General features: G+C 49.3%; 1 protein-coding gene across 1 annotated transcript in view; it reads right to left on the bottom strand.

The window, feature by feature from the left end:
• Nucleotides 1–11,063, bottom strand: part of HCK (HCK proto-oncogene, Src family tyrosine kinase) — a 25,279-nt gene extending 14,216 nt beyond the window's left edge. Inside the window, exons 1-9 of the mRNA XM_023754361.1 lie at nt 10,947–11,063; nt 7,786–7,831; nt 7,336–7,438; nt 6,038–6,136; nt 4,308–4,411; nt 3,719–3,868; nt 3,234–3,386; nt 825–1,006; nt 550–568 (exon numbers count right to left, since the gene is read on the bottom strand). Coding sequence (XP_023610129.1) covers nt 550–568; nt 825–1,006; nt 3,234–3,386; nt 3,719–3,868; nt 4,308–4,411; nt 6,038–6,136; nt 7,336–7,438; nt 7,786–7,831; nt 10,947–11,063 — 973 coding nt within the window. The remainder of the gene's footprint in view (nt 1–549; nt 569–824; nt 1,007–3,233; nt 3,387–3,718; nt 3,869–4,307; nt 4,412–6,037; nt 6,137–7,335; nt 7,439–7,785; nt 7,832–10,946) is intronic.
• Nucleotides 11,064–14,343: the final 3,280 nt, after the last annotated feature.

Genomic DNA, 14,343 nt, shown 5'->3' with positions numbered 1-14,343 from the left:
ACCATGGCACTTGGCTTTAGTCTTAAAGATCTGTTTACTTTGGTTAATCAGTAACAATAATATTGCAGCTTTCATTCACCTATCTGACATGTGGGTTTGTATCTGTATAAAAATCACACTGCGGCAGCAGGTAGCGAATATAGTGTTAGGGTTGTGGGTCACAAAAACAGAGGCATTTGTGTTACAGTATAATGCCCTTAGGGAGCTCGAGCACGAGTGCCCGGGAACATCCGGAGTTCAGTTTGTTGCTTAGGGGGGTGGGGGGGAGGGCGGGGGGAGTATGCAGGAGGCAGCCAATTAATGATTCTCATCATTGAAGTTTCTGTCTCCCTTCCTCTCTGAAGTCAATAGAAGTATTTTTTTAAAATGGGCAAGGATTGAAAATATTTGTGAAATGGTGGCTTAAAAAAGTCCCTGAGAAATTCTGGATCATGGTGGGCAGGGTGGGGACAGCCTGGAACGAATGCTTTGTTGAATCTTTTCCCCAGAGCATTGGCCCATGCAGGGAACGTGGCTGACAGGGAGAATTTCCCCTGGCCTTTAAGGCACACAGTAAATCCATAAGCCTCTTCTTCCATCACCAATGGGGTTCTGCCCTACTCCCCTCTCCTGGTAGCTTCATGTGCTCCCTTTCCACTGGCATCCCCTTAACATGATTTCACCACATTAACCAAGAGGACTGGGCAATGGCTGCTTATACCTGTGGGAAGAGCTCCTGGCCAGACTGGGGGCATCTCGAGGGCAAGAACCATGTCAAAGTCACCTCTGAATCTTCAATTAACTTGTATGAGCCACAGCCTGCATCCCCAGCCCCCAGACACAGCACCTTTGGCCATGAACTCCGTGATGATATAAATGGGCTCCTCTGTGACCACTGCATGCAGCTTCACCAGCTTGTCATGCTGCAGAGTTTTCATCAGGTTGGCCTCTGCCAGGAAGGCCTCCACAGACATGCTCCCTGGCTTCATGGTCTTCACGGCCACCTTGGTGTGCTTGTTGTAGGTGGCTGGAGTGGGTGAGAAAGCAGGAAAGATGGTCAGAACCCATGCTCTTTCCCCACAGCCCAGGAAGGCCCAGCTGCAGAACTGCCTCCTCCACAAAGTCTTCTGTGCCCATCTCAGCCCTTAGAGAGGGAGGGGCTTTGGCTCAGACAGACGTGGGTTGGAAAGCTGGCCCACGCCTTCCTGGCTGTGTGCCCTTGGGCAAGTCACTTATCCTCACGCATCTGTGGTTTCCTCATCTGCGAAGTAGAAATGATAAGCACTGCCTTTGAAGGGCTGTTGTAGGGATTAAAGGATAACCTCAAAACATCACGCAGATCAGTGGTTCTCAACCTTCCTAATGCCGCGACCCTTTAATACAGTTCCTCATGTTGTGGTGACTCCCAATTTCATTGTTACAAATTGAACATAATTAAAGCATAGTGATTAATCACAAAAACAATATGTAATTATATATGTGTTTTCTGATGGTCTTAGGCGACCCCTGTGAAAGGGTCGTTTGACCCCCAAAGGGGTCGCAACCCACAGGTTGAGAACCGCTGACTCAGATCATGTCACTCATACACACAGACCACCTTTGCCTTGTCTCTCATCCTCACACATACCATCTCTTCTTAAAATGCTTTAATCTTAACACTGCTCTCAAAATAAATACCAGTTTCACCATGGTCTACAAGGCCTGCATGATCTGGCCTTGCCCACCTTGCCAGCTTCATCATCCACCAAACTCCCCTTGACTTTCGTGTACAGTCAGCCTGCATGTCACTCAGCACCTCAGGTACCCAACCACCCCTCCCACCTCAGGAACTTCCCACATGATGTTCCCTCACCCCATTTCTACTCCACCTTATAAATCTCTTAATTGCTTGTGTTTCCATTTTTGCCTTGGCTGCCAGGAAGCTTTAATCCAAGTCTGAGGTCTTCCTTTAGTAAGAGTAAACCCTTATATAATACTAGAGGCCCGGTGCACGAATTCATGCACGGGTGGGGTCCCTCAGCCTGGCCAGCAATAGAGGCCTATGGGGGGCCGGCTGGCAGGGGGAGGTGCCCTGGGAGGTTGGCCAGCCAGCCCCCTGTTTGGGGTCTATGGGGGGCGGGGGGGGGAGCTGGGAGGAAGGGCCGTGGGAGATTGGCTGTGGGATCGCACTGACCATCAGGGGGCAGCTCCTGCATCGAGCGTCTGCCCCCTGGTGGTCAGTACGCATTATAGCGACTGATCAACCAATCATTCCGGTCATTTGGTTGTAATGGTCACTTAAGCTTTATATATATAGATAGTTTTGTTTTCTAACTCATTACTCAGATCTGTCTTCCCTTCTCCAAACTTTCTCTGCCACAACCTCTTATTAGGTGCCTGGCATATAGCAGGCTCTCAATAAATATAGTTGAAATATGTGTATTTAAACATTTTTTTTTTGGACTAAATTGTTTGCGACTCTGTAAGTTGTCTTCAGTCTCATTTAAAACATGGTGGGTGGAGCCCTGGCCGGTTTGGCTCAGTGGATAAAGCGTCGGCCTGAGGACTGAAGGGTCCCGGGTTCGATTCCGGTCAAGGGCATGTACCTTGGTTGCGGGCACATCCCCAGTAGGGGGTGTGCAGGAGGCAGCTGAATCGATGTTTCTCTCTCATAGATGTTTCTGGCTCTCTATCCCTCTCCCTTCCTCTCTGCGAAAAATCAATAAAATATATTAAAAAAATAAAAGAAAATAAAACATGGTGGGTGGAAACACAATCGGGTGCACCAGGTACTGGGCCAGGCATGACTGTCCTCGAGTTATTAGCGGCCGGGCAGCAGGGGTGGGACATGCCTTATTGGTGCCCCACAATGCCTTGGCATGGCGCTAGGCACACAGTTACCGACACTGAACTCACCTGGAAATCTCCAAGCTGCATTTCCCCATTCTTAATTTCCATCATCCTAAGAGGCCTTGGTAATCTCACCCCAACTGGTAGGCCTCTTGGCTCTGTGTCAGGGAGCAGATTCCTCATCTAGGACTCCTGCTTCCCAGGAGGAAGTTTTTAACTCCAACAGGTCAATGGCCTCAGAGGTAAATCGGTGTTTGCATGGCAGGACAATTTGGTTTGCTACCAGAGGGATTGCTCCTTTACGGTTATTATTCAGATCTCCCCTTCGACCGTTGGTGGCATTCCCACTCTGTCTCCGGCTGTTCCTGGAAGTGATGACCTCCCTGCTCCCTCCCTCCCACCACCCTCTGGCCCAGGGTCCTTACCCATCCAGACTTCCCCAAACTGCCCGGCTCCAAGCTTTTTCTCCAGCTCGAGGGATTCCCGAGGGATCTCCCAGGCGTCTTTCTCCCACGGCTTCTGGGGCTTGGAGGACACGCAGGGCACCGTCAGCTTCTGGCAGAGCCCATCACTCCCTTCTGGAACAGAGTTGCTGGTCAGCCCAGGGCAGCCAGCTCTCGGCCAGCCAGAGGCTTCCCCTCAGAGGCTTCCCTGCCTGGTCGGCTGCAATTGGCCACTGTGCCAGGGGGGTGTCATGATCAGGGACATTTCCAGAGAGCACAGCATGATCAGATGTCAGCTCTGCCCTCCTTCTCAATAGGCCTAAAATGTCAGGAGAATCCAAAGCAACTGTTTGTCTGGGGAGAGTCAGAAAGAGCTCAGCAGGCCTCAGAGGGCACAGGGCACCGTGACTCGGGTTCCCGGGAGACAGGTCCACGCTGACTAGGGTGTGGCCCTGGGCAGGACTTACTCATGTAGTGGGCCACCAGCTCCTGCAGGGTGCTGAAGGTGTTTCGTGGGGAGATGTAGAAGCCCCCGTTGTCCAGGGTCCGGATCTTATAATGTTTCACTGCATCCCTATGCTGGGGGTCGTAGTCTCGTACCGACAAAGAGTAGCTCCCTGCATTGGTCAGAGAGAAACCGCTCAGGAGTGGGACTTCAGAGTCCGGCCACTACCGTGGCACCCCTTCCGGACACCCCTCTAAAGCCACCCCTGGCACCATCCTGGCAGCTGGGCAGTGGAGCACAAGGGTAAGAGTGAGCTGTGGAATCAGTCTGCCAGGTTCTTGTCCAGGCTCCTCCATGTCCAGCTGTGAGACCTTGGACAAGTGAGTACATCACTTCTCTGTGCCTCAGTTTCCTCATCTGTAAAATGGGATTGGTCGTGAGACCTCTCTATCTCATCACATTGCCTGATAATTGAAAGAAGTAATGCTTGTAAAGTAGTCAGGATGTAAACACTCATTAAACGCTATCTGTCGCCATCATCATCATTATTATTAGATAGATAGATAGATAGATAGATAGATAGATAGATAGAGTGGGGATTGCTGGGTCACCTTTGGTGGTCTCGCTGTCGCGGATCATGAAGGAGCCCAGCACGTTGCCAGGGGCCAGAAGTTGGCGCTCTGCATCCTTCCGGCTGATGCCCTTGAAGAACCACCTGGTGGGAAGGGGAAGAGACAGCGTGTGAACCTGGGTGGGCAGTCCTGTCCCACTGACAAGGGCCACCAGGATACCCAACGCCTGGTTTCCTGCAGCACTGATCTTCCTCAAAGACTCTTTTGGGAAAAACAATGACTCTTTTGATATTAAAACAGACATTTGACCCGGGTTGGATCCAGTTTGCTGAGACTGACTGAAGCTTATGCACATTGGGGAGCTTTCTTTAAGAAAAATAACACAGCCTTGCAAATACAGAATGCCCAGAGGTCATTCCAACAGCACCCAGTGAGAGCGGTAAGCTGATGGACAGAGAGGCTGAGTGTGAAAATACAGCAGGCTTAACCAACTGTGGTCAAAATCCTACTTCTGCAAATTTCACAAGAACAGACGACATTCCTGTCAGGGCCTCGAAGGCCCTTGTGAGTGAGGGTCTGAGCTTCATCAGTTTCATGGTTTATCCTTCTCTGTGTAATACAAAGTCAAATATAAAACTGGCATACATTTCTAAGCAAAAATGTGAGATTTCAAATAATTTTATACTTGGGCCCATAACCTTGGATCTTTACTTCATTCTCCCATAATATTTGGGATACTGGGTGGGAACGTTCAAGCAGCAGCAGCCAAATCCATTTCCACCCTCAGCAGGGTGAGCGGTGGTTCCTGTGCTGTGATGGAAAAAGCCCCAGACCATTACACAGCTGGGAAGTGGTGGAGCCACGCTTCAAATCCAGGCAGCCTAACTCTAGAGCCCGTGCTCTTAATCACCGTGCTACTCTGCACTCCTTCCCCCAACCTTCTTTGATTTCATTTTTGAAAATGATTCATGCCGTGCTAAAAGAGTCAAGCAATGTTACAGGGTATTCAGTAAGAACTATCTCCCTGGCCGAAACCGGTTTGGCTCAGTGGATAGAGCGTCGGCCTGCGGACTGAAAGGTCCCAGGTTCGATTCCGGTCAAGGGCATGTACCTGGGTTGCGGGCACATCCCCAGTAGGAGGTGTGCAGGAGGCAGCTGATCGATGTTTCTCTCTCATTGATGTTTCTAACTCTCTATCTCTCTCCCTTCCTCTCTGTAAAAATTCAATAAAATATATTTTTAAAAAAAAAGAACTATCTCCCTGGCAATTCTACCCCTAGGAAGTTACCGCGCAAATCTTTTTTTCTTCTTTTTTTCTTTTTTTAAATTAAATCTTTATTGTTCAGATTACATTTGTTCCTCTTCCCCCCCCCCATAACTCCCCTCCTTCCAGTTCCCACCCCACCCTCCGCCCTCACTCCCCACCCACTGTCCTCATCCATAGGTGCACGATTTTTGTCCAGTCTCTTCCCGAATCTCCCATTCCCCTTTCCCCCACAAGAATACGCGCAAATCTTGCACAAGGAAGAAATGCTAGTGAGAAGGGTTGAAAAGGGAGTAAGAGAGAAAGTCACAAAGGGGACCTGCTTTAGACAGGTGGTTAGGGAAGGCCTCTCCGAGACCCGAAGGATGAGAAGGAGCCAGCCAGGCAAAGAAGCCGAGGAAGAGTATGCCGGGCAGGGGAGGTAGGGAGTGCAAAGGCCCTGAGGCAGGGACAGGCTGGCCTTGCTCATGCTTCCTGCTGGAGGGCAGGAAGATAGCATACTTACTCCTCTGTCTCCAGAGAGTCAACGCGGGCCACGTAGTTGCTTGGGATGTAGCCCTCTTTCCGGGTGGCCAGAGACCGAGCCTTCCACCATTCCCCCGACCTAAGAGACAGGAGGGAGCAAACGGTTCGGTGGGCAGGACTTCCCTTAGTCCCCTTAGCTTTGGCCTAGACCAGGGGCGGGCAAACTTTTTGACTCGAGGGCCACAATGGGTTCTTAAACTGGACCGGAGGGCCGGAACAAAAGCATGGATGGAGTGTTTGTGTGAACTAATATAAATTCAAAGTAAACATGATTACATAAAAGGATACGGTCTTTTTTTTTTTTAGTTTTATTCATTTCAAACGGGCCGGATCCGGCCCGCGGGCCGTAGTTTGCCCACGGCTGGCCTAGAGTATCCCCTGCATACACCCCATGATTAGGGGTAGGGCTCTTTCCAACAGTCCCCACTGTGCATCTGAGGTTTGTCCCTGCATTCACAGCCTACAGACCTACATCTGTGGCTCCACTATTTTTCTCTGGTCTTGCAGCCTTGGCCTTCCTAGCCATACCTAAGGTGGGGCTCTGTGCCCATGGCAGACTCTAGGGGGGCAGCTGGGGCCAAGAACCAGAGGGAGTGGGCTCAGGAGTCTGACCAAGCATAACCACTGCCACTTCTGGCCCCCCACACATACTGGACACTACACTCGCTGATGGTGAAGACTGGAGGAGATTAAAGGGATCAAACTCAGAGATCCAAAGATTTCTAAATGCAAAGTCACCTCAACGGGGTCTGGTCCACAGGTAAGCTTGCAGCTTGATCGCAGGAGCCCGAGGAAGGCTTCCCTGGGGAAGCTCTTTGAGCCGTTCATCCTTGCCTGGGTGTGCGCCATTAGTAGGCACACAAGCCCCTTTACTGTGGCTTTCACCCAGGTGAACAGCCAACCCTTCCTCCTCTATTACGATCAGGTTCTCATCAGTCGCATACACCCTAGTCCAGCGATGGCGAACCTATGACACGCGTGTCAGAGGTGACACGCAAACTCATTTTTTTGGTTGATTTTTCTTTGTTAAATGGCATTTAAATATATAAAATAAATATCAAAAATATAAGTCTTTGTTTTACTATGGTTGCAAAGATCAAAAAATTTCTATATGTGACACGGCACCAGAGTTAAGTTAGGGTTTTTCCAAATGCTGACACGCCGAGCTCAAGAGGTTCGCCATCACTGCCCTCGTCTAAGGCTCTTCACTGAAGGACAGAAGAGAGTGTACTGCGTATTGGGGGTAGGAATGTCTTGGGGGAGGGGATGAGGACTCACTCCTCCAGGACCGCCATCTGGTCTCCCTTCTGGAAGCTGAGGTCTTCATGGTGAATGGCCTCGTAGTCATACAGGGCAATCACGATGTTATCCTTAGAACCTGCTGGGACGAGAGACACGCGGGGCAGGGAGGCTTTATCTGAGGACCCCCACAGCCCTGGGGGTTTCCCACCCCAACACCTGGCACCCAGGCCTGGGCCCATTGCTGTGTCTGTCTTTATAAGTAAGCATCTTGCCATGCTGGGAGTGATTCTACAGTTTAAAGCTAACCGCGTTTTGCTCATGTTATGAAACAGTGCTATAGAAACAGGATAGCCTGTACGAAGTGCTTGGGTGGCAATTTAGGGGATTTTCAAGGGTGGTTTTGACGAATTTTTGCCTCAAGCTCTGACTGAGAACCTAACCTCAACCTCTACAGAGCACGACTCCACTGCCACGTTCGCCAGATACTTACCCTCCGTGGACCCGGGGGGTTGCCGTTGTTGGGGTCAGGTCGCTGTGGGGAAGAAATAGGAGAAAGGGGTGAATCCAATCAGGTGTGGGGAGCCACAGAAGGCCTGTGTCAAAAAGGATACCCCAAGGCCTCTTAGCCCAGCCCTGTGTGTCATGGGAGGAGGCCCAGAGAGGGCACAGGACATGTCTGAGGCCACATGGCACCTGGGATACAGCCACGACAAGGATCTGGAGGTGTGGGCTCTGCCCTTGGACACCCTGGGGGACACTGGCTTGTCTCTTCCCCTTGACATACAGTGAGGGGGTTGGTCCAGATCCATGTTTTCCAAGATACGTTTGAAGAAACCCTGGCCCACCAACATGCTCTATGAGTAAAGGCTCCATGATGTAAGGGAAGGAACCTACGTGTCTATCTCAAGGGGAACTGGCACCCACACTGTCGCACTCTAAGCAGCCCTTGTAAGAGGGAGGTCAAGCCTCATTCCTGACACAACTACTAGTAAACCTCGAAGATATATTGTCGAGTGAACAAAGCTAGTTCTTCAGAAGATGATACATTTACATAAAATGCATACACACCCATCCTAAATACTTCCTGCGGACACATACTGTGTACGTGTGAGTGTATGTTCACGGCAAAGGTTCCAGAGGGTCCCCACCAAACTGACCACAGTGGGTGCCTCTGGGGAGAGGGATGAGACCTCTGGGGAGGGGTCTTCGGTCAGAAGCAACGTAGCTTTCATTGTAATTTGTGACTTTTCTTTTCAAGGGGAATGCATTTGTGTGTCACATACTTAGATAAACAGTCATTTAAAGAACCAGGTTTGGGCCCTGACCGGTTTGGCTCAGTGGATAGAGCGTCGTCCTGCGGACTGAAGGGTCCCAGGTTTGATTCCCTCCTGCACACTCCCTACTGGGGATGTGCCCGCAACCAAGAACCAAGGTACATGCCCTTGACCGGAATCGAACCCGGGACCCTTGATTCTGCAGGCTGACGCTCTATCCACTGAGCCAGACCGGCCAGGGCATTGAACAGTCATTTAAAGAACCAGGTTTGGGAAACACGGAGAAGTATACCCTTTTCTGGGAGAGCCCCAGGCCCGTTGCAAAGATTCATAAAGGCCCTGACTTCTCCAGGGAAGGAGTCTGTTCTGCTCAGAGTTTCACAAACTGACTTGACCTGGGAACCCTTTCAGTGAGGGGTTGAATGTAGAATCCCTTGAATCTGATGCTCAGAGAGGACAACCAAAAACTGGTGGGAGAAGACCCTCTCCTTCCCACTGGGGACAAGCTAGAGGGCCTCCGAGAACCACACAAAGGGCCCAGGGTCAGGCAGGTCGGAGAGAAGCAGACCCAGGAGTGACCAAGGGTTGAGGATGTCAGCTTAGGTTAGGATATCACCAGTATGAGAAGCTCATGTAACCTCAGCGTGTTTTAAAAGAGGTCGTGCCAGAGGGAGGGAGGCGACTCCTCTACTACTCTCCCATTTCTAGACATCATGCCGGGAGAAGGGCAAGCAGGGCAGAGAGAGGTCAGGAACCCATGGTATAAGCAGGAAGATTTGGAAGAAATTAGTGGGTTAGGATAAGAGCTTTACCTTCAACCTCTACAGGCTGTCATGGCAAAGAGAGTGGGTGTGTTTGGAGCTGACGGAGGGGTAGGTTTGGGAACAAGGAGTAGGGGCTGTGGGGTAATACACTGTGCTTCTAAGGGTGCCAGGTGAAGGCGTACACCTCTGCCTCTGAGCTTCCTTAGGCAGCCTCAGGTAAGGGGGTGGACTCAAGGACCCCGGAAGGAGAGAGAACCCAGCCTTGGGGGTAGAAAGGCCTGGCTCTACCTCTTTCCCGCTGTGTGACCCCAAGGAGTCATTGAACCACTGCAAGCCTTAGTCACCCTGGCTGTAAAGTGTCAGAACCCCTTCCTCACAGCTTTTGGTGAGGATTAATGATGTGGGAACACCTCACTCCGATGCCTGGAACATAGTAGGTGTTCAAAAATGGTCTGTTATATAACTGTTACTGCTGCTATTAATACTGTCATCTCATTACCAGTACTGTTATTGTTGCCACCACGATCACTACTGTTACTGCTCTCTGATATCACTCTCGCAACTACCATTGCTAGTGGTGCTATTACCATGACTACTTCTGCCACCACTGCCCACACTGTTACCACCACTGCTGCTGCTCCGATCGTTAGCACTCAGCTTCTGCCTCTGTTACTTTCGCTCCTACCACTGAGACTTTGGTCCAGATCCATGTTTAAATCCTGGTCCTACCTCTTACTCACCACGTGGCTTTTGGCAAATTATTTAATCTGTGGCTCATCTGTAAAACGGGTGTAATGGAAATGGTGACCGGCAATAAGATAATTGTGGGGATTAAAGGTGATAATAACTATAAAGCACTTAGGAGAGTGCTTGGTTCCTGGTAAGCTCTGGATAAAGGTAAGTTAGTACCTCTACCAGTGTTACACTTCTCTTCCTGCTGCTACGCTCCCACTGGTATTAGCAATGGGAGTGTAGCCGCTACTGTTATTACAGCTATGGCTAGGAACCTTGATAGTATCATCACTGTCATTACTTCAGCTGCTGGTGTTCCTTTCTGGTCACTCATGGTGCTCAGCTCCACTTCTGCTACTTCCTGGGCTTGAGGCCTGCTCCCCGGGACCTGGTCACTGGAGCCCAGGCTGCGTGGCAGGATAAGAAGTGACGTCTTTGGCTTTAGCCAGTTTGGCTCAGTGGATAGAGCATTGGCCTGCGGACTGAAGGGTCCTGGGTTCAATTCCAGTCAAGGGCATGTACCTTGGTTGCAGGCTCCTCCCTGGCCCAGGCCCTGGTCAGGGCTCGTACAGGAGGCAAAAAAATTGATGCGTTCTCTCACATCAATATTTCTCTGTCTTTCCCTCTCTTAAAAAAAAAAAAAATCAATGGAAAAAAAATCAGTGAAAAAATATCCTCAGGTGAGGATTAAAAAAAAAAAAAAGAAGTGGCGTTCCTGCCCTGGGTGCTCAGTGCAGACATCTGCTGGAGAGTTAGGAGGCTGCTGGTGACTGGTCAACCCCATTTCACCCCAAACACGCCTGCTCTCCCTTGGAAAACAGGGGGCTGTCATATCAGCACAGGGCAGCCTCCCCCACCCCCTTCCTCCCCCACTCACCCGCTTGCCCGTGGACGTGGGATCTGGCACATACAACGGGCTGTGTGGGTTGGCACTGGCCTCGCTTTTTGAGACCTTGTCTCTATCCCGGAGGAACTTGGACTTCACGCACCCCATCCTGCGGCAGAGAGAAGGGAGGTGAGCCCTGCTGGCCCTGAGCCCAGGCAGGGGAGTCTTTGATGCTGGGTTCCAGGCACTCTGCCCCCAGGCTGGCTTCTCCTCTCCTTCCCCGTCAGACCTCCCTTGTCAGCCCCGCTCCCCAACCCTTGCCACACGGAGCTCGCTCTGTCCTTGTCATCTCTGGGCTTCTTCAAGTCCACATCAACCACGCACAATACAGAGCTGACACATTTTTACAGTCATGCTACAAAGGACCCTTGTTATGGCGAGTATATTCAGAGACTAAATCAATGGATTAGAAAACTGTGGTACATCTACACAATGGAATACTATGCTGCTGTAAAAAAGGACTTCTTACCATTTGCAGCAGCATGGATGGAACTGGAGAGCATTATGCTAAATGAAATAAGCCAGTCAATGAAAGAAAAATACCACATGATCTCACTCATTTATGGATAATAAAGACCATTATAAACTGATGAACAAAAATAGATACAGAGGCAGAACAGCATCAAACAGACTGTCAAACTACAGCAGGAAGGCTGGGGAGGGTTGGAGGACGAGGGCCGGGTAGGAGATCAACCGAAGGACTTGTATGCATGCATATAAGCATAACCAATGGACACAAGACACTGGGGGGTAGGGGAGGCCAGGGGAATGTCAGGGGGGGAAAAAAAGGAGACATATGTAATACTCTTTGTAATACTTTAAGCAATAAAACAAATTTTAAAATAAATAAATAAGTCATTGAAATTCAGTAAGTAGAGCGTGGGAACAGAGCGGGTGGTAGGCACAGCCGGCTCAGGGCTCAGAAAGACTGAGCGGACCCTGAGCTGCTCAACACCACCCGCACCTCACTCCTCACTCCCTCTGCTCCCCAGTCTCAGTTCCTTATCAGCAAAGGGAGCTGATAATACAACCTACTGCAGGGGGTTGGAAGGATGAGAGAAAGCATGTGGGCGGACAGATACTCAGCACAGCATCACTCAGGCAAACAGTAAAGTAACACTATACTATTATTATCTAATAAATTACCATTTTCTATTAAGTGACAAAGATAAATCATATAATGTGTCTCAAACATTCCAGCTAAGTAATATTCAAGGCACCATGTTCCTCCTGTCATTTTATGATCGCTTTATAACACTTCTTCTCCCTCTCTCTCTCTCTCCTTTTGTCTCATTGATTTATTTGATCATTCATTCATTTACTCAGCAAATATTTCTTACATGTATTTCTTTATTGATTTCAGAGAGGAAGGGAGAATGAGAGAGAGAGAGACAGAAACATCAATTAGGGAGAATCATTGATCAGCTGCCTCCTGCACGCCCCCTACTGGGAATCAAGCCTGCAACCTGGGCATGTGCCCTTGGCCAAAATCGAACCCAGGACCCTTCAGTCTGCAGGCCAATGCTCTATCCACTGAGCCAAACTAGCTAGGGCACTCAGCAAATATTTATTGAGCACTTTTGTAAACCACGAATAAGACAAGCAAGTTCATGCCCTTATGGAGGTCATACTGGGGATGAATGGGAGACACAGGCAATAAACAGACAAATGAATAAAAAGATAGATTTAGTTATTGAAAAGCGTGAGGACAATAAAAGAGGATATGATAGGGAACTTCGCTGTGGGGCCTCTTTATTTTATTTATGTATGTATTTAAAATATACTTTTACTGATTTCAGAGAGGAAGGGAGAGGGGTAGAGAGATAGAAACATCAATGATGAGAGAGAATCATTGATCAGCTGCCTCCTGCATGCCCCATGCTTTCCCCAAGTTGGGGATTGAGGCCACAACTTAGGCATGTGTCCTAACCAGGAATCGAACCGTGACCTCCTGGTTCATAGGTTAACACTCAACCACTGAGCCACACCAGCCAGGCTTTATTATTTTTTTAAGATTTTTAAATAGATTTTTTTTTTTATTTTTATTTTTTTTTTTTAAATTTTTTTTTAATATATTTTATTGATTTTTTACAGAGAGGAAGGGAGAGAGATAGAGAGTTAGAAACATCGATGAGAGAGAAACATCGACCAGCTGCCTCCTGCACATCTCCCACTGGGGATGTGCTCGCAACCCAGTTACATGCCCTTGACCGGAATCGAACCTGGGACCTTTCAATCCGCAGGCCGACGCTCTATCCACTGAGCCAAACCGGTTTTGGCTTAAATAGATTTTTAGAGAGAGGAAGGGAAAGGGAAGGAGGGAGAGAGAAAAAGAGAAAAATTGACCTGAGAGTAGAACATCAATTAGTTGCCTCCTGCACGAACCCTACGGGGGATAGAGCCTGCAACCTGGGCATGTGCCCTGGCCAGGAATCGAACCAGCAACATTTCAGTGCATGAGACACTGCCCAACCAACGGAGCCACACGGGGCTTTATGGGGCCTCTTTAGATAGGGTGGTTGGGGAAGGCCTTTCAGAGGAGGTGATATTGGACCTGGGGCCTGAACGACACAAAGGAGCCTGTCAAGAAACACTGTGAGGAAACAGTGTTCCAGGCAGCGGGAGCAGCAAGTGCAAAGGTCCTGAGGTTGGAATGTGCTTGGAGAGAATGAGGCACTTGAAAGGCAGCCGGTGTGGCTGGAGATCACAGGTAGGAGAAAGGATGGTATGCGATGAGGTTGCCACATCCTGAACAGCCAGTGAGGAATTTGGATTAGACTCTAAGGGTGATGGGAAACCATGGGAAGGTTTAGGTAGGACAGTGATAGGATTCAATTTAAATGATGCCACTGGCTTCTGGGTTGAGGATGGACTGTAGGATCAGGGCAGGGAACACTGTCCACTGCAATTGTCCAGGCCTAAGAGCGTGGTGGCCCGGCCCACGGTGGTGGCTACTGAGGGGATAAACAGCAGGCAGATTCAGGGCCATTTTGGAGGGAGAGCTGACAGACTGTGCTGATGGATTAATTAATTAATTTAAAGACACTTAAAGAAAACACATTCACCTGGTCAGAGTCAAGTCTCGTTGCAAAAGTGGCAGAAATATTTCATTTCTTTTCTCAAAATGCACACAGGTATTTGCTGAGGAGACAGGCTGTGAGCAGCCACATAAGGAAGTCATTGTTTTCCTCATCTGTGCACAATTGAAATTTTCTCCTAAAACAGAACTCAGTTATACTTGTTAAAATAAACATGTGTTAGTGGTTTAAGGGAGGGGGGGCGGGGTCCAAATTCTTAGGCTTAGGGGAGTTATTTGAAAAGAATTCTTTTTATTCACAAGGATGCTGTTTTGTCTGTCCTGGTGGGAATTGGGAACAATTTACCACCT

Source organism: Myotis lucifugus, unplaced genomic scaffold (assembly GCF_000147115.1).
Source record: "Myotis lucifugus unplaced genomic scaffold, Myoluc2.0 scaffold_60, whole genome shotgun sequence".
Taxonomy (NCBI): Eukaryota; Metazoa; Chordata; class Mammalia; order Chiroptera; family Vespertilionidae; genus Myotis; species Myotis lucifugus.
The sequence above is the reverse complement of the archived record's forward strand: the minus strand, read 5'-3'. Positions and strand labels throughout refer to the sequence as shown.